This window comes from Vicia villosa, linkage group LG1 (assembly GCF_029867415.1).
Source record: "Vicia villosa cultivar HV-30 ecotype Madison, WI linkage group LG1, Vvil1.0, whole genome shotgun sequence".
In the NCBI taxonomy this organism is placed as follows: Eukaryota; Viridiplantae; Streptophyta; class Magnoliopsida; order Fabales; family Fabaceae; genus Vicia; species Vicia villosa.
In genome coordinates this window covers 144,588,518-144,615,689 of record NC_081180.1, presented here as the reverse complement: position 1 = coordinate 144,615,689, position 27,172 = coordinate 144,588,518, and the positions used below count along the sequence as shown (strand labels likewise).

The window sequence follows — 27,172 nt, the reverse complement described above, 5'->3', positions numbered from 1 at the left end:
ACAACTTATAGCACTCAATTCTGGATTTGATTCCTTAGAAAATAGAATTTTGTATTAATGTGTTTGCTTGTCCCATGCAGCACTGAGTTATTGGCAAAGCTTATGGCAGATTTGTTGTCAATCATGAACTTCACAAGCTTCATCACTTTGGTATTCAGATCCTGCAACAAATTCGACAACCACACAGCTTGACACGCAGACAAAGCACCTACAATATATCCAACTTCACAAGTTGACAAAGCAACCACTGGTTGCTTCTTGGAGTACCAAGAAATGGGACTTCCTAGATATTTAAAAAAATATCCAAAAGTACTTCTTTTGTCAACTCTATCACTACACCAATCAGAATCTGAGTAACACATCAGTTCTGACTCACATTCAATACCAAAAGGGAACAAAATTCTATACTTCAGAGTCCCCTTAATATACCTCAGAATCCTAACAACGGCTTGGTAATATGACCACTTTGGCTTGTTCATAAATCTATTCCATGTTCCAATTTCGTAACAAATGTCAGGTCTGGTATTACAGAGATATCTCAGCAAGGCTACCAGTTGTTTAAAAGTTGTAGCATCTACATCATCATCAAAATCCGGCTTGTTATTCGTCTCAACAGGTGTGACTACAGATTTGCAATTTATCACCTAGAATTTCTTCACAAGCTCAAGTTCATACTTCAGATGATGCAGGATGATACCCTTCTTAGAGTACAAAATCTCCATCCCTATAAAGTATACCAACTTTCCTAGGTCAGTCATCTCAAATTCGTTCATCAGCACCTTCTTGAACTTGACTATCTCATAAGAACAACTTCCAATCAGCAATATGTTATCAACATAGAGACACACCAAAATTATATTGCCTCCAAAATTATGTTAAACATAGACACCATATTTCATCTCACATTTCTGAAACCCATACTTCTTGAAAAATTAATCAATCTTCAAATTCCAGGCTCAAGGCGCTTACTTCAATCCATACAAAGCTTTATATAACTTGTACACCATCCCTTCTTGGTTATTTTTTACAAATTTAGGAGGTTGTGACACATAAAATTCTTTTTGTAAAGGATCGTTCAAAATTGAGGATTTCACATCCAGATGTATCATAGACTAATTCCTATTATCAGCTATAGCAATCACTAACCTGATTGTTTCATGTCTAGCTACATATGGAAACACCTCAAAATAATCTAGCCCGGGTTTCTGAAGAAATCCTCTAGCTACTAAACTCACTTTGTGTTTTCCAATTGATCCATCTGGCTTCAATTTCACCTTTAAAACCCATATGACGTTGATGGCTTTCTTCTCCTTCGGAAACGCAGTCAACTCCCAAGTCTCGTTTCTTTCTATAGCCTCAACTTCTTCTTTCATGACATTCAACCCAAAATTTCTTCTTGAGTGCTTCTTCTGTACTCATAGGTTCAGAGTCTACTAACATGGCACATTGAATGACTTCACCTTCAGAATATATTTCAGTATCGTGTAACATGTCGAAACCTACAAACCTTCTGGTAGTTGTCTCATTCTTTGTGGTCTCTGAACTTGTTTTGAATCTTCTATAGAACCTGGAACAATGTTAGCTTCTAGACCTTCTCCAGAAACACTTCCTTCAAAATTACCACCTTTAGAAGAATGATCACCTCCATAAGCATGATTGCTTCCAAAAGCTTGACCCCCAGAGTCTGGACCACTAGATTTTAGACTACCTCCAGAGTCTGTATCACTTCCAGAGTCTGGATCTCTTCCAGAATCTAGATCACTTCCAGAGTCACCTTCAGACTTTGATTCACCTTCAAAATTAGAATCATCTTCTGATTCTGACGCATCTTCAAAAACAACTTCCAAGATTCCTTCAAAAGCACCTCCAACACCAAAGGCAGGATTAGACGTGTTCCAATCCCAAGTTTCTAAGCCTTTCACTATGACATCTCTACTGAATTTCACCTTCTTAGAGTATGGACAATAAAGTTTATAAGCTCGTGTATTGTGAAGAGAGGAATAATTAAAGATTATTGTCAATATTGGATTGTGAAGAGAGCAATGGTTGAAGTAGTTTGTTACATTTCTGCGAGTCCTCCTCTTTTCTAATTTTGTTATCAATTATATTTTTGTTAGCTTTTTTGTTCTCATAAATTATCTCTTTTCCATTTTGTTATGTTGATTCTTCCCACTTCTGTTATGCATTTTCCTTTTTCATGAGCTGACAAGTATTGTGAACTGGTTTGTGTTGCTTTGCAGATGGACTTTGCAGGTTTAGTTTGTGTATTTTTTATTGCAGGGCGGTTTTCCCTTTTGTATTTGTTTTGAGTTGTCGCGGTTCGGTTTTCTCGATGTAGAATTTTTACTAGTTTACTTTGGTCGCAAGGTCTATGTTGATTTTACTTGTGAATCAATTGCATTTTTATGCAGGTATGGTTTTATTGAAGGTGCGGTTCTGTGGATTTTGGTTCGAGTTATGCAGGATTGTGGTGCCAGTTTGAGGTAATTAGCTGCAGGATTTTGTTAAGTTCCTTTGAAGTTTGTAGGGGATGTCTGTGTGGTTTGATGCAGAATTTGGTTCTTTGTGTAATTTTGTATGAAACTTTAAATGATGTATGGAAATGAATACTTGAATATTGAATGGACATTTGGTTATTTTTGTAATGAATTGTATGGACTTTTGAATGGTTTGGAATGTATATTTGGATGTTGGAATGTATGAATTTTGGAATGGTGTAATGTATTGGACTTTGTAATTGACTTTTGAATTTTGAAATCATAAATGAACTTTGTTATATTGAATGAACCAAAATCAAACTTGAGAACCACCATTTCTCTTTTTGGATTGAATGTAAAAAATGCACTTGAATAGAGAAGCTTATAAGTGATTAAGAGTGATTTTGCTAGATATGAGGATAGATATGAGGATGAAGAATGTCTAACGCGTATTTGAGTCAAATCCTATCAAGATGTATATTTGAGTAAGATGTTACGAATATGCATCTCTCTACTAATTTTTTGCAAAATAAAGTGTGACTCACTTAAGAATACATGAAATGTGAAATGAGATACATCCAAAAATACATTTTTAAATTTTTGGAATATTTTTTATTTTGGACAAAGATGCATGAGCACAACTAAGGAATGGTAGTTCCTTTTAGATCAGCAAGTTTGGGAATAAACCCATATCCATTAACACCCTGACCTTCTCTTTCGAGTGCCAACATCCTGAAACAAGTCACGTTCTCATGAGTACAAGACACAAATTTTTTCTAGAGAGGTAACTAGGGCATGTTTGTAAAGTAAGAAAATAAAAATTACTACTTCAAAAACATACTAGTGTACTTCAATAATTAGGGCTTAAGGAGCAGTTCACCTTGCATTCATAAGGTCAAAGGGCGAACGAACGATAAAACCCAGTTTCCTCGAGACTTTACTAAACCCCAAATGTCGCTTCGTTCCATCGGAAAATATCTCGCACTCGCTCGCCACTTCTCCACCGAAGCGGCACGAAGAACCACCTCCACCGCCGGTTCCGGCGGCACCGGCGGAGTAGACACACTAGGACGCAGGCTTCTCAGTCTCGTGTATCCAAAACGAAGCGCAGTCATCGCAATCAACAAATGGAAGGAAGAAGGCCACACACTCCCCTCCAAGTACCAGCTCAATCGTATGGTTCGCGAACTCCGCAAGAACAAACGCTTCAAACACGCGCTCGAGGTTCGTTCTGTCTACGCATTTTCTCATCTTAATCTATGCGCACCACTGAAATTTTTCATTCTTGATTGTTAAATATTAATTCAAAATTGTTTTGCATACTATAATTCGAAACCGATTCATTGTATAATAGAGTCTATTATGTAAAAACAATGTTGCTTGGAGAATTGGAAATTATTATGAATTATTGAATATAGTGATTGGAGTTTTGTTTTGTTATTGAAATTTGAAAATTCAGGTATGTGAATGGATGACATTGCAGAAGGATATCAAGCTAGTGGAAGGAGACTATGCCGTTCACTTGGATTTGATAACCAAAGTTCGCGGTTTAAACAGTGCAGAAAAATTCTTCGAGGATCTTCCCGACAAGATGAGAGGCCAACCGACCTGCACCGCTCTTCTCCATGCTTATGTACAAAACAATTTGGTTGATAAAGCGGAAGCCCTTGTGTCAAAAATGTCGGAATGTGGTTATATGCGAAGTCCTTTGCCTTATAATCACATGATGTCGCTGTATATCTCGAAAGGGAAGATAGATAAGGTTCCTAAACTTTTTGAGGAACTAGAGGTTAATACTTCTCCGGATGTTGTTACCTTCAATTTGTTGTTGACGGCTTGTGCTTCGGAAAATGACGTTGAAACTGCAGAAAGGGTAATGCTTCAGTTAAAGAAGGCAAAAGTAGACCCGGACTGGGTAACGTATAGTACATTGACGAATTTGTACATAAGAAATGCTAGCGTAAAGAATGATTGTTTAGAAAAAGCGGCATCTACTTTGAAGGAGATGGAGAAGAGAACCTGGCGGAAAACTCGACCTGCATATTCCTCTCTCTTGAGTTTGCATGCGAACATGGGGAATGTGGACGAAGTTAATCGGATATGGAAGAAAATGAAGGATTGCTTTCGCAAAATGAGTGATGAAGAGTACATTTGCATGATATCATCGCTTGTGAAGCTTGGAGACTTTGCTGGAGTTGAGAATCTCTATAGGGAGTGGGAATCTGTTTCTGGTACCAATGATGTCAGAGTTTCAAACTTACTTCTTACTTCATATGTTGACCAAGGCCAGATGGAAATGGCTGAAAATTTCTGTAATCAGTTAGTGGAAAAGGGTGTCTGTCTTACTTACACGACGTGGGAGCTACTTACAAGGGGGTACTTGAAAAAGAGCGATGTAAAAAAATTTCTGTTTTATTTTAGGAAAGCTATATCTAGTGTGAACACTTGGATTCCTGATCCTATTTTAGTACAAGAAGCATTCACAGTCATGGAGAAGCAAGTTCATATTGAAGGAGCAGAACAATTGTTGGTTATCCTTCGAAATGCTGGGCATGTGAATACTAATATATATAACCTATTTTTGAAAACTTATGCTGCAGCTGGTAAAATGCCTCTCATTGTTGCTGAGAGGATGAAAAAGGACAACGTTCTTCCGGATGAAGAGACACATAGGCTCTTGGATCTAACTGGTAAAATGTGTGTGAGCGATGTTTCTGGGGTTCTGTCCTAAGCTCACACTAAAGGAGTTTTAAGGTAATGTGGGAGGCTCATACGTGTTTGGCTGCTATTTTTGTGTGATATCCATCGCATTTCTGAATATCTTGATTGGATTGTTGGTATTTGTGAATGTAATACGAATTTTCAATAAATACCGATTTTGAAATCAAGTACCAAACCTTGACTTTAGTGGCAGAACCAGTTGAACTTCATGGTTTTTTTTATACTTCAATCTATTCATGATGACATGTTGCCGGCTTATTATGATTTTGTTTCTTCCAATTTGTCACAAATTCACACTTTTGCTGTCCTGGTGTGACTTACTTACGGACAAGCCATTGCTAGTCTTAGCACCAATCAGAGAGCTTCAGAAATTTATGAGAATAATTAAATTTCTAGTTTTCACTGGTTATCAAACATGCAATTGAGGAAATGCATTTCCCGATCCATTTTCGTCTTATGATTTTCCAGTTTACTTTCTTTTGTAACTACAGGTTTTGTTTAGAGAATCAGAGTAGTGTTGTAATTTGAATTACCGCTCAGCCCTTTAAGATGGGAGTTTTGTTGACCTAAGTCTCGAGTCTGGATGTGTGGTGCTATCTACAATGAGGGAGGACAAAAGTCCCTGACCTGTAAGTTACAACATACATACATTCCAAGTTTTTTACCAAATACTTCTGATGAGAGATTTGCAAAGTTTATTTCACTATATCATCAAAGTCAGAGTGTGGAAGGTATACATTCACAAACAATAACCCTAGCCATCGCGAGATACATGGAACAATGATAGATCCGTTGCAAATTGGTTGGCCTAACTGTGATAAGCAGTTCTGCCGAAGCCACAGAATTCATCAGCTAATGTTGAAGAATCATTATTATTTCTCCAGTTAGGGTTGATTCCCTTGTTAACAAATCATTGATGTGAAGAATCGAATAATTCAGATTTGTGGTGCTGCTCACTTTAAACACAATCCTTTCTTCATCTGTTCTGGTAGCAATGATGACGATTGATGACGATTGATGACAATTGTAATATATGGGATGTGATTGTTGGTGCCCTTATGAAGGTCGTTGCAATCGTGAACCCTTGTTAGTTTATTTTTATTTATTTTCTTTTTGTTTTTGAAATCCTATGCATAAAGTTTGATTTATGACATCTCATATCTGTAACAATGAGTTTATTGCAAGTCAGTTCTGCTGGCACTTTTTTTGGGATAACATACATATATCTTTGCTCAACATAAAAAACTTATCTGTGTAATCTAAATTTTAGCTTCATTTAATCATTTAAGTTTGTGGTGAGTATGACCCACTTGGTGTTTCTGGGAATGAAGCTACTTGGCTATTTGTTTGATGGTGTTATTATGTTTGTCTTTTATAAGTAGTTGAATATATTATATATGGACCACAGTCTTTTATGTCTAGAACCAACTCTTAGTTTCTTCTTGAGCATCATGCATGCAGGTGACACCACCATGGTTGGATTCTTGCGATTTCTAGTTGATATCTTTATAGGAGCAAGCCTAATTGACTAGGCGAGTTATTTCATTTAGGATATGCTTGAATTGATGAAATAGAATAAATAGAATGGTATAAATTTATATTCTATTATTTGGATTACTTAAAAATGGATGGCATTGAGCCGAATCTCATGGACATCTCATGCCATTACTTTCTATCACTTCTTGTATCTTTTAATTTGAGGGGAATGAGAAAATTGATCTACTCCGTCATAAAATACTCAAATAATAGAATGTCTTTTTTATTCTATTATGCTCCGATTCATTCCACTTCATTATGCTCTGTTCATTTTATTGTATCAAAACTTAGCCTTGGACTTTGTTTGGATTGATGAAATCAACTAGTACAAAGCGGAATTAAATGAAATAGAATATGGATTCTGTTCCATTCCATCACTTACAACCATATTCACTCCCTTTTGATTTGGGCGGAATGAATAATTTAACAACTATTCTTATTCCATCCTAAAATTTTTACTCTGTTTCGCTCCATTCCGCTCTGTTCCGTTCCACTCCGCTCTATTCATTTTATGATATCCAATTGTTACCTGACAAAATGAGAGCTGGAACTCTGTATAAACTATTAAGGGTAATTTAGTATTTTCTATTTGTGTACCTTTTAACTTTGTTAGCAAGTTTTTCATTAGGGCCTATGTGGCAACTTTATTCTTGTATAAATAGACTAGTATATGTCATTTAATAAAAACAACAATTATTCTCTCTGTGTGTGTGTGCCCCCGTCATTCCTCTTTTAATCATTATTCCATCATCTTGATCCTTGTGCCCTAACAAATTGGTATCAGAGCTCCGGTTAGAAACACAGGGAAACACGAGTGAACGTGAGTTTGTGTGTTTGATTTTGCTTCTGGGTTCGTGTTGAATCTTTGAACAAAATCGTAACAGAATCACTTTTTTTTTTATTCTGTGGGTTTGGGAAACACTGTGAGTGAGGATTTGAGTGTATTGCACAAGGTAGAAGATGAACGAAAACGGCAGTTTGAGTACCAAACTTCCAGTTTTTGATGGCAAGAACTGGAACAGATGGATGATTCAGATGCGTGTGTTATTTGGGGCTCAAGATGTTCTAGAGCTTGTAATGGATGGGTATACTCCGATTGCAGCAAATGCGACGGAAGAAGAAAGAGAGGCGCAGAGAAACGCGAAGAAGAGATATTAGAAGGCATTGTTCTTCATCCATCAGTGTGTGGATGTGAATGTGTTTGAGAAGATTGCTGATTCGTTGACGTCAAAGGGGGCGTGGGACACACTGGTCAGATGTTACGGTGGTGACGCATCAGTGAAGAAGGTGAAACTTCAGTCCTTGAGAAAGCAATATGAGAATCTCAACATGAAGAACAATGAGAAGGTTTCAGAGTATATCTCCAGAGTGATTGTGATCACTAATGAGATGAAGGTTTGTGGAGAAACTCTTTCTGAACAAGTAATCATAGAGAAGGTATTAAGGTCACTTACTCCTCAATTTGATTACATTGTTGTAGCAATTGAACATTCTAAAGATCTGGAAACCATGATAATAGAAGAGCTGCAAAGCAGTCTGGAAGCGCATGAGTTGCATCTGACTGAAAGAACTTCTGAGAGGGAAGTTGAGCAAGCTCTGAAAGCCTCTTTTGTCAAGAAGGACCAGAAGCAGTCTTGGTCAGAGGCCAAGAATAGACATGGTGATAGATTCCAGAAGTCAGATACATCAACTTCTGATGAGAAGAAACATCTGAAGGGGAAGGAAAAGTCTGACAAGAAGAAAGTTCAATGTTACTGTTGTAAGCAGTTTGGCTATTTTGCTAGAGATTGCTGGTCAAACAAAGGAAGGAAATCAGAAGAAGCAAACATAGCCAGATGAAATTCAGATGATGAACATGTGCTATTGATGGCTTCAAAGTATGACGGAAGATGTTTTGTCAAAGTGGTGGTATATGGACACTGGATGTTCAAATCACTTGACTGGAAACAAACAATGGCTGATAGATTTTGACTCTGAAAGGAGGACAAAGATCAGATGTGCTGATGATAAGTCCCTTTATGCAGAAAGAGTGGAAAATGTCAAAGTCAGAGTGAAGAATGGGAAGAATGTTCTGATCAAAGATGTTTGGTATGTTCCTGGAATCAGAAGCAATCTGATGAGTGTGGGTCAGCTCATTGAAAAAGGTTTCTCAGTTGTTATGAAGAACAATCTTCTGAAGTTGTATGACTCTGATCAGAAGTTGATTATGCAATCTGAACAGGGAAGCAACAGAACATTCAAGGTGAATGTAGAAACAGCTGAAACAAAGTGTCTTAGTGCAGAAGGCTCTGAAGGAGATAGTAAGTTGTGGCATAAGAGGATGGGGGCATCTGAACTATAGAAGCCTAGGGCATCTAAGTTCTAAGAAGCTTGTACATGGCATTCCCAGAATTGTGAAGACTGAGAAGTCATGTGAGGTATGCATGAAAGGCAAGCAACCCAGATTGCCATTTGTATCAGAGGTAGCCTCAAGAGCAAAACATGCTCTGGGAGTTGTATGCTCTGATGTGTGTGGACCATTTCCAAAACCTTCACTTGGAGGGAATAGATATTTTGTGTCTTTTGTGGACGAGTTCACAAGGATGACGTGGGTAACTCTCATTAAGTTTAAGAATGAGGTGTTTACAGAATTCCAAAAGTTCAAGGTGAAGGCTGAGAATCAGAGTGGTCAGAAGTTAAAGATTCTCAGAACGGATGGTGGAGGTGAATATAGCTCTACATAATTTCAGAAGTTCTGTGATGATAATGGAATTGAGCATGAGGTGACTGCCCCTTATACTCCTCAACACAATGGTCTTGCTGAACGAAGAAATCGTACTTTGCTTGATATGACAAGAAGTATGCTAAAAGAGAAGAAGCTTCCTCACAATCTGTGGGGAGAAGCTGTTGCTACGTCAGCATATGTGCTTAATAGGTGTCCAACGCAGAAGCTGAAGGGAATTGTTCCTTTAGAAAAATGGACTGGAGAGAAGCAGAGTGTTAGCCACCTGAAAGTTTTTGGTTCTGTGTGTTACAAACACATTCCAGAATCTAGAAGGAAGAAGTTGGATGATAGAAGCAAAGTGATGTTATTGGTAGGATACCACAGTACAGGTGCATACAAGCTCTATTGTCCAGAAACTAACAAAGTTGAAGTCAGCAGAGACACCATTGTGAAGGAATCAGAGTGTTGGGATTGGAGCAAGTCTCAACCCACTTCTGATGTGGAGATTACTTCTGAAAATTTGTCAGAAGTTGAAAGTTCTAAAGAAGAGTCAGAGTTAGAAGATGACTCTGAAGATAACTCTGAAGACTTAGATGATGAAGATGGTGATTCTGATTCTAGTCCAAACTCTGATGATGATCCAGAATCTGGTGGTGGTCATGCTTTTGGAAGGATAAACTCTGAAGCAAACTCTGAAGATGTAGGCTCCGGAGAACAAATTTCTGGAGATGATCACGTTGCTGAAGGTGGTAATTCTGGAAATAGTGTTTCTGGACAAGGTTCAGAAGATGACGTACCCAGAAGGTCACAAAGAATCAGAACCATACCTAGAAGGTTTGTAGATTTTGACATGTTGCAAGACACAGAAGTTGACTCAGAGGGAGATGTCATTCAGTGTGCCATGTTAGTAGACTCTGAACCATTGGGTATTGAAGAAGCGCTCAAGAAGAAAGTCTGGCTGAACGCCATGAAACAAGAACTTGAGGCTATAGAAAGAAACAAAACGTGGGATTTGAGTAAGCTTCTGAAGGAGAAGAAAGCCATCAGCGTTAGATGGGTTTTCAAGGTGAAACTTAAGCTAGATGGATCAGTTGGTAAACACAAAGCAAGGCTAGTGGCTAGAGGTTTTCTTCATAAACCTGGACTAGATTACTTTGAGGTGTTTGCACCTGTAGCTAGACATGAAACAATCAGACTGGTGATTGCCCTAGCTACAAATAAGAACTGGCCTCTGATGCATCTGGATGTAAAGTCAGCATTTATGAACGTTCCATTAGAAGAAGAGGTATACATGTCACAACCTCCTGGTTTCGTTAAAAAGAATCAGGAAGGGATGGTATACAAGTTACATAAAGCTCTGTATGGACTGAAGTAAGCACCCAGAGCTTGGAATTTGAGGATTGATTCTTTTTTCAAGAAGCAAAGGTTTCAGAAATGTGAGATGGAATATGGAGTTTACGTGCAACATTCTGGAAGTAATATGATTCTGTTGTGTCTTTATGTTGATGGCACACTGCTTACAGGGAGTTGTCCAGAAGATCTGAGCAAGTTCAAGAAGGTGCTGATGAATGAATTTGAGATGACTGATCTGGGAAATATGGTATATTTTCTAGGGATGGAGATTCTGCACTCAGAAAGTGGTATCATTCTGCATCAGCTAAAGTATGAACTTGATCTTTTGAAGAAATTTAAGCTGGAGAATTGTAAAGTTGTTGTTACACCGTCAGAAATGAATCAAAAGTTGGATTCTGACTCTGAAGGTGAAGATGTTGATGCTACGATCTTCAAACAGCTGGTAGGTTCTCTGAGGTATTTATGCAATACCAGACCTGATATTTGCTATGTAGTTGGAATGGTTAGTAGGTTTATGAACAAACCTAAGTGGTCTCATTATCAAGCTGTTGTCAGAATCTTGAGATACATCAAGGGAACTCTGAAGTACGAAGTATTGTTTCCTTCTGGGAGAAAGGAAGAATCAGAGTTAGTGAGCTATTCTGACTCTGATTGGTGTGGAGACAGAGTTGATAGAAGAAGTACTTCTGGATACTTGTTTAAGTTTCTGGGAGGTCCTATTTCTTGGAGTTCCAAGAAACAAGCTATTGTTGCTCTATCAACATGTGAAGCTGAGTATATTGCAGGCGCTGTAACTGCATGTCAAGCTGTGTGGCTTCTGAATTTATTAGAAGATCTAAAGATTGAAGTGAAGAAGCCTCTAAAGCTGATGATTGATAACAAGTCTGCAATCAATCTTGCTAGAAATCCCGTGTTACCCGGAAGAAGAAAGGATATTGAGACTAAGTATCATTTCTTGAGAAGCCAAGTCCAGAATGGAACATTAGAAGTTGTGCACTGTTGCACCCAGAAGCAGCTGGCAGATGTTCTGACGAAGGCAATCAAGACAGATCAATTTCTCCTCTTAAGGAATGAAATTGGTGTAGTTAATTTTATTTAGAAAATATAAATTAAGGGATGGTATTAAGGGTAATTTAGTATTTTCTATTTGTGTACCTTTTAACTTTGTTAGCAAGTTTTTCATTAGGGCCTATGTGGCAACTTTATTCTTGTATAAATAGACTAGTACTCCTTCCGGTCTCAAATATAAGCAAATTTGCAAAAAAGCTCACCCTTTAAGGAGAATGTCTCAATGCATTTAATTTTTACTCTCTTTCTAATTCTACCCCTATTTTTTATTTTGAAAATTGTTGCAAACATTTAAAATGTAAAAAATTATAGGGGTATATTTAGAATAGTGACATTGAATGTAATAAATATTAATTTTTTTTGCTTATATTTAAGACCATAGAATTTTTTTTGTTGCTTATATTTGAGACCGGAGGGAGTATATGTCATGTAATAAAAACAACAATTATTCTCTCTGTGTGCGTACCGCCGTCATTCCTCTTTTATTCATTATTCCATCATCTTGATCCTTGTGCCCTAACATAAACTTAGCCTATTATATAAATTAAATGTACTTAATGAAATTCTAACCCAATAGCTTGAGAGAAAATTAAACATTATATTTCACCTATGTTGCGTATAAGTTTGCGTTTACAATTAGAAACAAACTTGTAAACTAATGGCTACTTTAGTAAATAATTTTTTAAAAGGTTTTAATAGCAACAAAACTAATTTAATCACATATAGATATTAAAATCATTCAATATTTCATTAAATATTTATAATTATTTATATGATATATTTATTATATGCTACTCCCTCCGTTTTTTATTATAAGTCGTTTTAGACTTTTCACACAGATTAAGAAAAATAATAATTGTTGTATGAAAATGATAAATTATGAAGGTTTTTACAAAATTATCCTTCATTAATGACATGTGGAAGATAAATTTATATAATTGAAAGGAGAGAGAATAATAAATATTTAAGGATATAATAGGAAAAATAACATTAATTATTCATTGGAATTGTAAAGCGACCTATATTAAAATACAATTTTTTTTCCAAAACGACTTATAATAAAAAACGGAGGGAGTATGATACTAGGGGTGTAATTGGATTGGTTTGGACCGGTTTTAAGCAAAAAAAAGTCCAAACCAATGATATTTTTATTGGTTTGGTTTGGTTCAATTTTCAACATTTTTTAAAAATGGAACTGAACCAAACTAACTGGTTTGGTTCGGTTTGATTTGGTTGATCGATTTACAATGTTTATTTTTAGAAATATTATATTCATCATTATATTCCCCACTATCATATTTTTTTGTGTATGTTATGCTATTATTTTTTAAAATTATATATTTCATGTCATTTTTTTAATGCTTCATTTTTTCAAACAAATTACAACTTGCTCTTAATCCATAAACAGTGACATGATTTCCATTGCATCATGAAATAAGTTCACTATCAAATATAAAAGTTAACACTTGACATCAGAATGTTGGAAAGGGGTTTCAAAGCTTAACAAATAGAACACAACAAAACACACATCAATTAACAAGTTTCACACCTCAAACACGCATTAAAACTATTTTGTAACAAGACTAGAATGAATTTTGTTGAAGAAGAAGAAACAAAAAAGGAAAAACAAAACATGTGAAAATTAACGAAGAAAACTTGAACACGAAGAAGACGACCATAACATATCAGACTGACGGTAGTGAGAGGAATAATGGTTGCGGTCAGCAATAGCAGTAGTTTAGTGAAAAGATGTTTTTTAGCGACTTATGGTTTCTACTTTCTATGTTTTAGAGTTCGGTTCAAGATGTGTGTTTTGTTGAAAGAAATGAAGTGTAAATAAAGATGGATAATGATTGTACCGATAAAAAACTTGAGCTTAATGATAGTTGAAATAAAATATTTATAGCGTCATTATTTCTATTGGTTCGGTTCAACGGTTTGGCGGTTCCTAAAATTAAAATCGAGAACCAAACCAAACCATATCGGTTTTTATTGATTTGCTTTGGTTCGAAAACCAAACCAATAGTAATAGGTTTTATTTCGGTTTGGTTTGGTTTGAATTGTCGATTTAATTATACAACTAAAAAAAGGCGCAAGAAAGGATATGGAATAGGCCTTTGGAGTTCTTCAATCCGATCATATCACTTGAATGCATTGATCATTGGGCAATTATCCGACTGTACCACCCGACGATTCTAATATTGATTTTAAAACATTTCTATGTAAAAGATTGACAATTCATCAACACATTCAACAAGATTTGATAGAGCATATATGAAAATGTTTTGGTGATGAAAATATCAACAATTAAACGTTATCTTAAATATTTAGTATATTATTTATTAGTAATTTATTTTAACTTTTATAATTGTTTTAAGGTATTTTTATAATTTACTTGTGCCACATGTGTTATTTAATATATTTTTGATTTGATTTTTGATTATTATTATTATTTATTTATTTTTGGATATTTTGATTTATTTCATATATATATGTTGTTTTCTCTTTAGTGCATTTTGATATACACTACACTTAACCAAACACTCTATTAGATTTAGACATGATTGTTTCACAATTATTTCAAAGATGATGTGATGATTTGGTGTGGTGGGTTAGAAAATACTAGTCTCGAGCTTCCACTTATTGGTATACAACATAAGACCTAGATAACATAACTTACATAAGCCTTTTTATTTTCTCCTTAAATTATCATATAATCATTCTCTACTTTTTTGTCCTTTTGACAAGTTGGGATGATAAACTTCATACTTTTAAACTGATCACCTAAATAACAAGCTGTTGACCATCAAAAACAATATATGAAAAAAAAGTCAAAGGTAGTAGTGTGACCAAAAGACAAATAACAAAGTTAGGAACAAAACATTTTATAGTATTAAAAATTTGCTTACCAAGCCAAGAAGTAGAGAAATAGAGGTTTACCCAACCCATATATTCTCCATATCATTCAACCATACCCACCAAAGTTACTTTCAATTTTCTATTATGCAACTACAACACTAAAAGCATCAAAGTTTACACTTTATTGGAGCTTTAAAAGGTTGTCTATAGTCTCAACCGTTACAGAATAACATAACATCTGTCTTCAAAGTCTAAAGCATTAAGAAAAAACAACAATAAGCTGTTCTGTTAATAATCACTTTCTAGCCATGGCCACTACTATTGTTCATGATGATTGTGAAGTTGGTTTTGAAGAAGGAATGCTCTGGTTACCCTCTTATGTTCTCGACGAGGCAAGCATTTTTCGAACTCGGTTTACATTACATGAACTGTTTTATTGAATTCATTGATCAAATGTAAATGAGACTTTTATTTTATCTTATAAATTTTTTTAATATAGTTCCCTTTCTTCAGCTATGTATAAGAAATCACCATCAAAATCAAAAGGTACTAAATCAACAAAAGTTGCATCATCACAAATCATCTGGAGAATCAGAATCAATATCTGCTTCAAGGTTTTCAATTTCACACCAAAGGCCAAAACTCGTGAACCATGGCATTGGAAACGGAATGCGGGCTATTTTTTTAGAATCGAGGAATGGATCCTGTGGTACTGGCGTGTTTTTACCTCAAAGAGCAGACACAAAGTTCCAACCAAGAAAAAGGCCAGGTTGATATTTGTGTTCATCTATCACTTTCCGAAAAAAAGGTATATAATATGTTGAATTTTGATTTATGTATGCATCTGTTTTGCAGCTTGTGCACCAGTCCTACTTCCCGCCCGAGTTGTTGAAGCTCTAAACATAAATGTCCATGCATTAGGTGTGCAGATTTCACCTCCACAAGGTCTAAAAACAGAACATGATTTCTTACATGTTTAATTTACAATTTCAAAATTTATAGTTTCTTCTTTTTCTGCAACAAAAGGTAATTAACACGACATTTCATCTGGTTGCAGCTCAGAAATATAAACCAAAATGCAGAGAAGCGTACTATAAAAGTTCAACCGAAAAGAAAAATGACCAGAAAGACGCTTCTAAGCAATGTAGTTATATATCTAAGAGTAAATGTTCTTCTCAAGAGATATTTCTCCCAAAGGAATGGACTTACTAAAAGTAGCTCCTCATTTGAAATAAGAGAAGAATCAAATTTGAGAGGAACACAAATCAATTTCCATTCATTCTTCTACATCATAAATTATGCATAAATTAATATTCAATAAAACTACCTAGTTTAGTCCATTAGATTCTAAAGACAATACATATTCCTTTCTTGTAATTCAGATAATCCAAATCTGCAAATGTCGTTACTTGTTAATCATTAGACTTCAGTTCATATCTGACTCGAGTTCGAGTTGAGAGTTTTATGTACATATTATAAGCCAATGTGTACCATTAATGTATCATTAGACTATGTTTGGATTACAACGAGTTTGACAGAATCACAACAATCATCTTGATTTTGTCTGATTTCGTCAAACTCGCTGTGAATTCAAACATTCACTAAATATTATGAGGTATAATTTGGTTAAGCGCTCTCTTAACTTCCACAATACTAACTTTCTTCCCATTACCATTCTCCTTAACCTTAGCCCTTAATTCGGCCACAAAAACGCCATTGTTAAGCGAAGATTGAACTCCAATGACCTCAATTCTCAGCTCTCTCAACATCATCATAACATCCAACAACAAACCTTCTCTCTGCAAACATTCAATCTCCAACAAAGCATCACTCTCTATAATCGAAACCTGAACCGACGCAACAACCTCAACCGCTTTCGCTCTAACGGCCCCACCATTACTCCCTTCCACAATCCTCACCTTTTTCTTCTCAGTGGGACCCACCAAAACCGTTACTCCGTTTTTCTCGGACTCCATCTGACGGTTACGTGTCTCGAGATCTTGAATCTTTCTCCGAAGCTGTTTCAGATACTCTATCGTGTCGCCTAAGATAGAAGCTTTATCCATTTTCGTCACAAACGGAACCAATGATCTTAGAATTATGAACCTCTCGTTGAGTTTCTCTCTCCTCCGTCGCTCAGCGAGGACGTGGTTCGCGCTGAGTTCGTCTTGTGGAGTTCCGGTCCCCTTGCCGCGTAGTCTGGCGGAGGGATCGGCGTTGGCTCCGGCGGTGTCGCGGGTTTGCGGAGAGGTTTCGTCGTGGCTTTTGGTGTGGAGGTATGGGACTGTGAAGAGGATGTATTTGAGGAGCCATTGGGGGGTGGTGGTGGTGTCTGAAGGCGGTGGCGCGTGGAAGTGGTGGTTGGTCCAGTTGGTGAAAGAGGATTGGGTGGAGTAGTTGATGAAGTTGATGGAAGGTGAATCGTTCCGTTGGTTTTGGAGAATGGTGGTTACGGTTTGAGAGTAGTGTGTGTCTTCTTGTGTTAAGTCTTCTAATGGATGATGAAGCACTGCATAGAAAAGAACAAGTACATGTCAATGTTTTTTTGGTACAATATACATGTCAATGTTTGAGATTCTACTACAATTCTAATAAGTTAATTAATTAATTATACTTCTATGAAATAAACAAATGAGTTAATTGGCATATAAATATATTAGATAACAAATACTAACCATTAGTTAATTAAACTCAAGTACTACAAGTTTAGATGTTGCAACATATATAAATTTGAACATGTGATTATGTGTGATATACTAGCACTCCCTTCCTTCTTTGTAAACAAAACTTTACAAATATTAAAGTTTATTGAATTGTTAGAGAAGCTCTATTTTTATTAGGGAAGAAAAATATATATACACAATGGAGAAAATGAAGTGGTGCTAAAAGTGAATGGATTATTGTATTAATTGAAAACTAAATTTACATAATAATTTTATATAACTTTTAGTTAAGTAGCCAACCCAACAACTAAATTAACTTTGTTAAATCACTAATTACTAATCACTTAACAATTTTTAAAGTTTTTGTGAAACCATTTTCAAGTTGCAATTTTGTTGAATAATAGGTGTCTTCAAGCATTTTCTTCATGCTTATTCACTCGTAAAAAATGAAACTTAGTCTTTATGTTTTAGCTCTCATGTGAGATTGAATTCTTGGCAATATTTATTGCAGACCTATTATCAATCCTAAACTTTAAGGACTTATGTACTTCATATTACATCTCCTTCATCAACGAATCTAACCAAATTGTTTGACATGAAGCAAATGGCTAACTATGTACTCTGCTTCATCAGATGACAAAACCGCGACAATTTATTTCTTTGTACATGAAGAAATGACAACATAGTTGTACTTGAAAACATAATATGAAGGGCTCCTTCTATCAGTTATGCCATCACAACATCAAAATCTAAGTAACATATCAATCATATCTTCTTCTCATCCACAACAGGTGGAAATAACAAATCAAGTCACGTAGTTCCTTTTAGGTACATGAGTATTCTCTTTGTAGCCACAAGTTGTGGTTTCTTAGGGTCACTCATGAACTTGCTATTTGTTAGTATGATATTGGTTCTTTTGCTTGGATAAAAAATTATGAGCTATTCTTTGTGTCCATTCATGTGATTTGAACACCATGAATTTAGATACTATAACTCACACATAGATTTCTTCACTTGTTATGCCTATTAGCAAAACAACTTATAAATCATAGTCATCATTAAGAGGTTTGTGCACCTCTTCATCATTTCTTTGATTCTTATTGCCTTCTTTCTCGTGCCAACATTTATCAACAAAATGTCCATACTTCTCAAATTGTAGAAATACGCTTTATTTATTTATTAAATTCCTTTTTATTTGATTTATGGGTGCCAGGATCTTCTCATATCTTGGAGAATTTAACTTTGTCATCAACCTTGACTTTGGCATTGTTGGGCCAAATTCCACTCTTGAAGCTTCCTTTGCCTTTCGTCTTAAACTTCCTTTCATGACCATCTTTCTTCATCACATGAGCTTGTAAGCCTTGTTGAATTGACCTTTATGCTTCTCTATCAATTACCCTGAGTTCACGAGCTTCCAAAGAACTCCACAACTCCTCGATTTTCAAAATATTCAAATCTTTGGATTCTTGAATTGTCGCCACTATGAAATCAAATCTTGAATTTAGTGACCACATTAATTTCTCAACCATTTGTTGATTAGTAATAGTTTTACCACAAGTCTTCATTTGATTCAACATTGCAATCAATTTAGTGAAGTAATTACTTATTTTTTTGGTCTCCTTCCATATGCATTCGTTCATACTTCGTCATTAAAGATTAAAGTTTCACATGCTTCACCTTTTTTCCGCCATCATACTATTTCTCTAGAATATCTCAGACCTATTTTTATCTTTTGTCACCTTAGAGATATTTTCAAAGTGACGAGCATCTACATTTTGTTGAATGTGGAACAAAGCTTTGTAATCCAACTACTTTGACTCCTTGACTATGACTCTTTGCACTTATGAGGGTTCTATTCCCAATTTCTCATAAATTGCACCATCTCAAGCACTTATTGAGCTTCAAATAAAACACTCCATCTTTTCCAATTACTTTTATCAAGAACCAAGATGTTTGGTTGAAAGTCGTCATTTGTGTTCATTCTTGCTGATCAAGAATATTGAAATGTACTCCTCTCTCTCCCTCTATATTTTCCAATGGTTAACCCCCCACAATTCTCTCGTGTTTTCCTAAAATCAAACCAGGCTCTCGATGTTAATTGTAAACACAACTCTATTGTTTCTTGTGATGCAAGCAAAAATTCATACACAATAGAGAAGATGAGGTTGTGTTGAAAGTGAATGAATTATTGGATTAATTGAAAACTGAATTACACAATAACTTTATATTGCTTGTTGGTAAAGTAACCAATCCATCTAATTAATTAACTAACTAACTCAGTTAGTTAGTTGTTAAGCCGCTAATCACTTAACAATATAGGACACAATTGGTTATGTATTAACAACTAGCCTAAATAAATAACTATATCTATTAACTAAGGCTAAGTTTGAATATTTCAAAACGAACGAAGTGGAGCGGAATGAAATAGAGTGAAATGAAGTGGAACAGAATGAAGCGAAATGAATATTTTATTCCATTGTTTGGATATTTTAGGGTAGTATGTAATAAAAAATGTTATTCCGTCCAAATCGGATGAAACAAAAATGAAGGTAAGTTGTGGAATTGGATGAAATGCATTCCATTTGTCTTACACTCCATTCCATTCTCTTTTAACCAATCCAAATGATGGAACATAATATTATTCCATTCCATTCCGCTCTATTCCGTCGCATTACATCAATCCAAATATACCCAAAATAATCAAGGGTGTGAATTGTATGAGCCATTTAAAAGTTGTTGAACTTATAGTGTCTCACAAAGATGTTGAAAATGATAGTTCTGTATTTCAAATTTTGTGTTGGTTTTCTATCAATGAAAAAAAAAAAACAAGTATACACTCCTCCAAGTTGTTGGTTCTTTTAGAAGTGAAGCAAACATAAATAAACAAGTACGTACGAATGGTGTTATTAATTTCAAAATGGATTTTTTGGTGCAGACAAATTCCGTATGCATGCAATTAATGTTTTTCTTGTTTTCCTCTTTGGTTCCAAACATGAAAAATTCTGAGCCATAGCTTTCAAACATGATCAAGTTATCTTTTCCCCCGGTTAGCACCTGCCAATGTCAGAATCTGTAGCTTTCTGCAATTTTTTCTTAATCACCAGACACTGCTTCTAAACAGACTCCGACCATTGTTTAACGTTACATGCAAGTTTTTAAGGCCCACAAAATAGTACCTAGTTGAAGCCAATCCAAATTTACACTCCACACTTTTATAATTATTGAGGGAACATATAAGTTTTATTACTACTATATAAGTTTAATGTATGTTGTTGTATGTGTATTACTTGTGTAATGTAATGTGGGGCTGTTGAACATTTTTGGTGAGTGACCAGTAAAATGAATTCGATTTTTCATAGATAGGGGACCCCACCAAAAATGGGGTAGACAATGGTCTTAATTAGTATGGACCACATTGATGGTGAAAATAGGTTTGGATCTAAAGACTAGCTAGCCCCCCAAACTCAATGTATGTGGTCCTATTCTCATACATAATTAATCAATTATTCTGTTAAATTAGTTTAATTGATAGCAATGTAGAGATTTCTGATTTTAGAGATGCGAGTTTGAACCGCGACATTCCGTTTATTCATTTCTAAGAAGCGGAATTTTAATCACTATACTACTAAACTAAACTAAGATGTTCAAATCATTAACAGATCATTTCACTATCAAAAACTTTATTAGTTGTATGTTTTAGTTTGTGAGTCCACTCTACATGCAAGCGTGTTTATGTTTTTTTTTATTTGGCACATACCTTAAAAATCAAGGAATTTAAAAATATTTGTAATTTATGTTTGTTCAAAGTTATAATAATAATTTTTTATTAATGGTTGCAGGTTTACCTGAAGATGATAATTGAACTTGTAGTGAATCGTCTGCATGTTCTTCGATTGAACCCCATCTCTCGGTTTTATACGAGTCAACTTGTCTAGATAGGTTTCCTTGGTTACTCACTGCCAACAAATGAAAATCCGAGTCCAAATTATTTGACCCGTCGTTTGGTGACCCGATCCGAATATCATCGGGCATTTCAATTTGCATGAGCTCGCTCGGCTCCGCAACCTCTGTTATAGAGGTTGCGTGTTGGTTATGGCCTTGATCCGCTTCATCTTCCGATCCTGATTCAATTTCGTCGTCTTCTTCATCTTCATCCTCGTCTTCATCCATGTCGTCTTGATTGGGATTTGCTGTGGAGGGTGGGTCTGCCACTGTGTACATGATGGCGGGAATGTGATCGGTCGAATAAGTTGGATTGGAGGTTGAGTGTTCTGAGAGTGCTGGCTTTGATGGGAAAGAGTGGTGGTCTAAAAAGAAACTCTTCACATGTTTGATGAAATTAAGATCTTCTTGAACCTAAAAAGTTAACAAACACAAACATAATTAAGATGTAATAAGATATCGCAGGTTTGTATTCACGTCTATACAGTTTGATGTCTGTTCACGATTATCAACTGAGTTGGTTTAACGAGACAGATAAATATTCTTTAATTTTAAGCGTCACCTTTAATATTGTTTGTGTTATATTGCAATTCAATTCACAAAATTATTCTACTAATAGAAAGTATGTGTACCTTATCAGTTGTGCCAATCTCAACGACACCGTCCAAGACAGGAATGCACACCACAGTCTGAAGTTTGTATATGCACAGATCATTAGACAAAAAGGTACTATTTTGTTTATTTTATGATTTTCATTAGAATTTAATAAAGTACAAAATTAAAGTTAAAAATAGATAAAACTAGTTGGAAATATTGTTACCTGTATATGAGCACTCTAGCCAATAGAAAAAGTTGTCATCATTGAGAAGCCATAGGAAAAATAATGTTAGTAAATTATGCTTCATAATGTTCAATAAATACATATTATGAAAGCAACTTCCAATAACTTTATTTTTAAATGGAAACTTGCCAAAACTAAGTAGTTTAATTGATAAAGTGGTTGTGTTTTTCAATTCCTATACTTTATTAAAAAAAATCAATAATAAAATATCTTAAAATTAATAAAATTTTTAATAGTCTAATGATCAAATCTTTAATCATCTGCACAGTTCTCAGCTGAGTTGATTTAACATTTTAACATGATAGAGTAATTAGTATTAACTATATGATAATCGGAGATTACCTTAGCTAAAATAGCTCTTGAAAATGTTTTGCTATCCACCTCATTTGCACCCGTGAGCCATACATGTTGCCTTCTAGCATATGCCTTTCCCGGCAACCTAATAAACACATAAAAAATAAGTTAGTTCTTTACTCTACCAAAATTAATAATTTCAAAAGTTTTTCAACAAAAAAACATCAATTTATTATACCCCTCTCAAGTCTCAACTATAATATGCTTTTTCTTTGTCCTCAATTCAATTATATATACTTATAGCTAGCTTTAGCTTTGGTATGTAATGTAACTATGGAGTATATATATTATTATAGATATACTATCCTACCTCTTACTCTATAATACTCCAAAACTACTTAGACTCACTGTAAGGAATATGCATATACAGTGACCAATTGATATTATCATTATGATGTTGTTGCAAAATGGATTATTAGCAATATAGGAGAAACTATATGAAGCTATGATAAAAACAGGTATCATCCAAATACTAATGATATGTGAAAAGTTAAACTTTGATAGAGACAAAGACAGTGAAATGTGATGTTGAAAAGTTCCACATATAGGATGGAAGTAAAAGTAGTATGAATTTTTTACAGCAAAGTTACTTATTTTCAAGTCTGAAAATGCATTCATATTTGTCTGAATTCTTGAAGCAAGTAACTGCATGTCATATTCAAGCATATAATGTGCAACTAAATACTTCACCAGCTAAGAAAAACTCTTACTCTATAGAATGCTTCGAATATATTCTTCCTCAAATATATTCAAACACAAACTCTCAATTTCAATATTGTCAGATCCACTATTTTACATATGGTCTAGTTCTTTACTACTATACTTTATGAAACATATTGTATCTAGTATAGAATCAAGTAATAAAGTTTTTAGCTACCTTTTTGGCCTATAGACAATTTGATACTAGCTATAAGTGAATATATTAAGTTGCGGTCCACAACCGCAATATTGTGACTACAATATTATTGATGTGGCCGTCTCTGCAACCGAATCATAATGCAATTGCGCTTAGATTTAACGTGTCTTTTCACACTAGAAACCATATCAAGCAATTTTAAGTATTTTTGTCAAAATTCAAAAGTTAGACCCCAAAACTCAATTTACTTATGAAAAATGATTAAGTGTTTTTTAATGGCGTATTTCAAATTCTTCTCAATCAAAATTTTGTGTTGCAACGACGGGCTGCAGTGCGCATTGCAGCAACTACAATGACCCCAATCACAACATCTGTAATTACGACTACATTTGTGATCGTAACCGCAATTTAGAACTATAATATTGCATTTAACCACGGGAAAAATTTATTGTAGACCGTCTTTGAAGGCGTATAATACTCAAAATTTTGAGCAATCGCATAATACTCAAAATTTTACACAGTTAAACCGTAGTTAAATAAGTTCTAATAAAATATTTATATGTTAGAATTTTGGGGTCAAAATTCAAAAGTTAGACCCCAAAACTCAATTTACTTATGAAAAATGATTAAGTGTTTTTTAATGGCGTATTTCAAATTCTTTTCAATCAAAATTTTGTGTTGCAACGGCGGGCTGCAGTGCGCATTGGAGCAACCGCAATGACCTCAATCACAATACCCACAATTAAGACTACATTTGTGACCGCAACCGCAATTAGAACTATAATATTGCATTTAACCACAATTTTTTTTGTTGCAGGCCGTCTTTGAAGGCGTATAAAGGCGTACAAGACAAGCAATCACATAATACTCAACATTTTACACATTTAAACCGTAATTAAATAAAATTTATTTTGTTAAACCATAACAAAATAGAACCTCATAAGTTATTAGTCACAGTTAAAAAAATAATCATATTGCGAAAACCTAAGACGACATATGTTGTATATGTTCATTTTTGTTGGTGACACTTCATAAATTGGAAAATGATGATGTTGCATTTAAGCAAACTGATAGGGGCCACTGTTACCGTCTGCATGCTTCACCAAAATACATATCCCACCCAAGGAACTGCATTGATATTATGTATACTACTCCACATTCATCACAAGCCAAAGCTCTTTTATGAGAAAATGATTTAACAGCCATCAATTTTGTTCTATCAAAAGAAAGGAAAGATTTCGTTTTCAAAAACCATGTTAACATAATTGGCATGTTATTAAATTTTTACAGCTGCATGCTTTTTTTGCATTAAAACTCGATCACATGCATTTCATTTCTCAATAGCTACCTAGATCCCCCGCTTTTCTCTCTCACCAAAAATAACTATAATCTTTCTGTTCTCATCTCCTAGCTAGGTACACTTATATAGTGTCTATAAGTATATTAATATTTTTCATTATTTTATAAATAAGTAACTAATTTTGTTTTTAGATAAAGCTATAGTATAGGTGAATGAAATTTTCATAGTATGAAAAGAGAGAGTTATAAATTATAATAGCTAGGTAACAAATAATAGAAGAAGGTGAATTATACCCGACACCAGGAGGAAATGAGAAAGAGACACACATCAAATAAAACCATTCAGATTCTGTTAAGTCTTCGGGCGACAAAGAAGCACACGGCCGTCGCGTTGGTGGATTCGTCTCTCCGGCCGATAAGGATTCGTAGAGTTCTCTTAGTTGCTGGCTTCTTTGTAGTGAGGCTTCTTGCGCACTAACCTCCATCGGTTGCACTGTTTTTCTTGTCTTGATTGCTCCATTGTAATATCCATCGCCCCAAACCAGTATCCTAAAGCGCAATTATAGTTATAATAAAGTATAATCTCGTAAGGTCAGATACTAAGATTTTAAAAAAAAAAGTCTAATAAGGCGTGTCTGTGTCTGTCTTTGGGTAAGACGAGATAAAAACAAAGAAAAAGAAAACGTACAATTGTTGTGGGCAAATTTGCCAGAAAAGGCTATAAGTCCATTGAACCGATTGCACTGCGGCTTGTAACATGTTTTGAAGCTTATTACAACCACCTTCTAGAGATGGAGTTGGAGCAGCCATTCTTGTTTACTCATTCAATTCTCTGAGCAATAATCATATTTTTTCGAAAATAGTAAAAAAATGTGAAGCAATAAAAGTTGGGTTGTGTTGTTTGATGACAAGTAAGTAGACAATGAAAATGAGATTTTTGGATGAGGTTTTTTGTGAAATGAACTGAAAATCAAACCATGTAAGATATAAGAAAGAAGAGATGGTAAGGTGAAGTTTCAACAAAAAAGGAGTGTATATATATGTATGTAGACTTGTAGTTGTAGGTGTGGCTTGTAGTTGAAATTGAGAAAGAGATGAGATAATGGAGGAAGGTTTGTTGGTTAAGAAATGAGAAAAAAGAAAAGAGATAGGAAATTGAGGAATAGCATGATGGGTATGATGAGATTATGGAGTGTTTTTTTGACTGGTTGGTCTACCAGACAGTTTTTGGGTTCTATATGTATAAGTATCTCAGTACCACAGTTGTGGTTTGTTAGTTAGTTGTGATACTAATTTTCACAACAGTTACCATATTTGAACATTGAAATATACATGTACCCAATTTGTTTATTTATTTTTAAATGACAAGGGCTTTCAAGAAATTATCTATAACACACTATTTGATAAAAAAAATAAAATAATAAATTCTTAGGTACCCATGAATTTAAATTGAGTATTTGTACATTAAATGTAATTTGTGTTAAAATTTTAATTCATTTTAAAAATAAAATAAAATAAAAAATGACGTGGCGTTGAATTATAGTGTCTGATTCGTTAAGGGTACCAGTACCCAATTAAACTCAAGGGTACCAAAGTGTTAAAAAAAATTATTATTGAAGTTTTATCTATACTTTTAAAAATTATGAAAGTTTAGTATAAATTTGATGGGGTTTATGTGAATTTTAAATCAAAATAATTTAAAAAAAAAAGTACTGCTAGCATAATGTTTTTAAAATATGTTTTAAAATAAAATAAATTTATAAGAAAAAGAAAATTAACCAACACGAGAAATATATGTTTTTTTAAAGAAATAAAATACTACTATATATATGAAAATAAAAATATTTAAATCGGATAGACCTTATTCGAAATACTAAGAGCATGAGAGAATTATTCTTTGAGTTATTTTGTGTGGGACTAATTATTATATTGCATTTAAGCAATATCTAAGTAATTTAAATCAATTTTACTCAAACGGTGATTTCAATAAGTAATGTATACGTGACCCAATCAATTTATATTTGGTCTCACCAATTATTAAAATTAATATTATTCAATGATAAGTAACACATTTTATACTTTGTTTCATGAAACAACTTACACAAAAATTTAAGCAGCAGAGAAAACACTACGTGTATCTACTCTAATGGTTAAAACACTAAGTTTCAGAACTTATAATCCACATATGCATTAAGCAAACTCTATTGGAGATGCTCTAACGAGACAAAACAAAAAAAAGGAGAACCCAAACCCGTAACTAAGTCTACTTACTTGCATGACTGCAAAACTAAAGATCTAGAGAAACGAATGTCAAACAAATAAGAAATTTGACACAAATCCAACGAGTCTTTGAAGTAAACCTTCTTAATGAATTGAAGAACTGTATCCTACCCATGAAAATTTGTAACCTCATTATCCTAGTTAGCAAGACTATCGGCATATTTGTCTTCTTTTCTGTAAAGTACGCCCTATTGACATGTAACATTTTACAATTAAACC

General features: G+C 34.5%; 3 protein-coding genes across 5 annotated transcripts; 2 read left to right on the top strand and 1 right to left on the bottom strand.

Annotated features, from left to right (window-relative positions):
- Positions 1-3,137: 3,137 nt before the first annotated feature.
- On the top strand, positions 3,138-6,893 carry LOC131644404 (pentatricopeptide repeat-containing protein At4g02820, mitochondrial). Of its 3 annotated transcripts, XM_058914893.1 has the most exons (3): positions 3,138-3,701; positions 3,937-5,231; positions 5,690-6,880. In XM_058914893.1, the coding sequence occupies exons 1-2, from the start codon at positions 3,429-3,431 to the stop codon at positions 5,206-5,208; spliced, it is 1,545 nt and encodes a 514-aa protein (XP_058770876.1). In that variant the 5' UTR covers positions 3,138-3,428; the 3' UTR covers positions 5,209-5,231; positions 5,690-6,880. The 3 variants fall into 3 exon arrangements, with proteins under 3 accessions (XP_058770876.1, XP_058770877.1, XP_058770875.1); XM_058914894.1 differs by having other exon boundaries at positions 3,961-6,893; XM_058914892.1 differs by having other exon boundaries at positions 3,937-6,887.
- A 7,955-nt stretch (positions 6,894-14,848) lies between these two features.
- On the top strand, positions 14,849-15,998 carry LOC131656438 (uncharacterized). Its single transcript, XM_058926162.1, has 4 exons — positions 14,849-15,130; positions 15,183-15,487; positions 15,574-15,663; positions 15,776-15,998. The coding sequence occupies exons 1-4, from the start codon at positions 15,027-15,029 to the stop codon at positions 15,928-15,930; spliced, it is 654 nt and encodes a 217-aa protein (XP_058782145.1). The 5' UTR covers positions 14,849-15,026; the 3' UTR covers positions 15,931-15,998.
- LOC131644403 (basic helix-loop-helix protein A) lies at positions 15,967-25,776 on the bottom strand. The gene is made up of 7 exons (XM_058914891.1): positions 25,362-25,776; positions 24,968-25,222; positions 22,507-22,603; positions 22,144-22,158; positions 21,956-22,012; positions 21,227-21,737; positions 15,967-17,227 (listed from the first exon to the last, which is right to left on the bottom strand). The coding sequence occupies exons 1-7, from the start codon at positions 25,481-25,483 to the stop codon at positions 16,320-16,322; spliced, it is 1,965 nt and encodes a 654-aa protein (XP_058770874.1). The 5' UTR covers positions 25,484-25,776; the 3' UTR covers positions 15,967-16,319.
- Positions 25,777-27,172: the final 1,396 nt, after the last annotated feature.

Bases quoted from the DNA above. Each gene is read 5' to 3' on its own strand.
- LOC131644404 (XM_058914892.1), top strand. From the start codon at position 3,429: ATGTCGCTTCGTTCCATCGGAAAATATCTCGCACTCGCTCGCCACTTC. The intron at 3,702-3,936 runs GTTCGTTCTGTC...TTGAAAATTCAG, and splicing joins GCTTCAAACACGCGCTCGAG to GTATGTGAATGGATGACATT.
- LOC131656438 (XM_058926162.1), top strand. From the start codon at position 15,027: ATGGCCACTACTATTGTTCATGATGATTGTGAAGTTGGTTTTGAAGAA. The intron at 15,131-15,182 runs GTTTACATTACA...AATGTAAATGAG, and splicing joins GCAAGCATTTTTCGAACTCG to ACTTTTATTTTATCTTATAA. The intron at 15,664-15,775 runs GTCTAAAAACAG...ATCTGGTTGCAG, and splicing joins GCAGATTTCACCTCCACAAG to CTCAGAAATATAAACCAAAA.
- LOC131644403 (XM_058914891.1), bottom strand. From the start codon at position 25,483: ATGGCTGCTCCAACTCCATCTCTAGAAGGTGGTTGTAATAAGCTTCAA. The intron at 25,223-25,361 runs GTACGTTTTCTT...ATTGCGCTTTAG, and splicing joins CAAATTTGCCCACAACAATT to GATACTGGTTTGGGGCGATG. The intron at 17,228-21,226 runs GTAAACCTGCAA...TTTTCTATGCAG, and splicing joins AGTTCAATTATCATCTTCAG to TGCTTCATCATCCATTAGAA.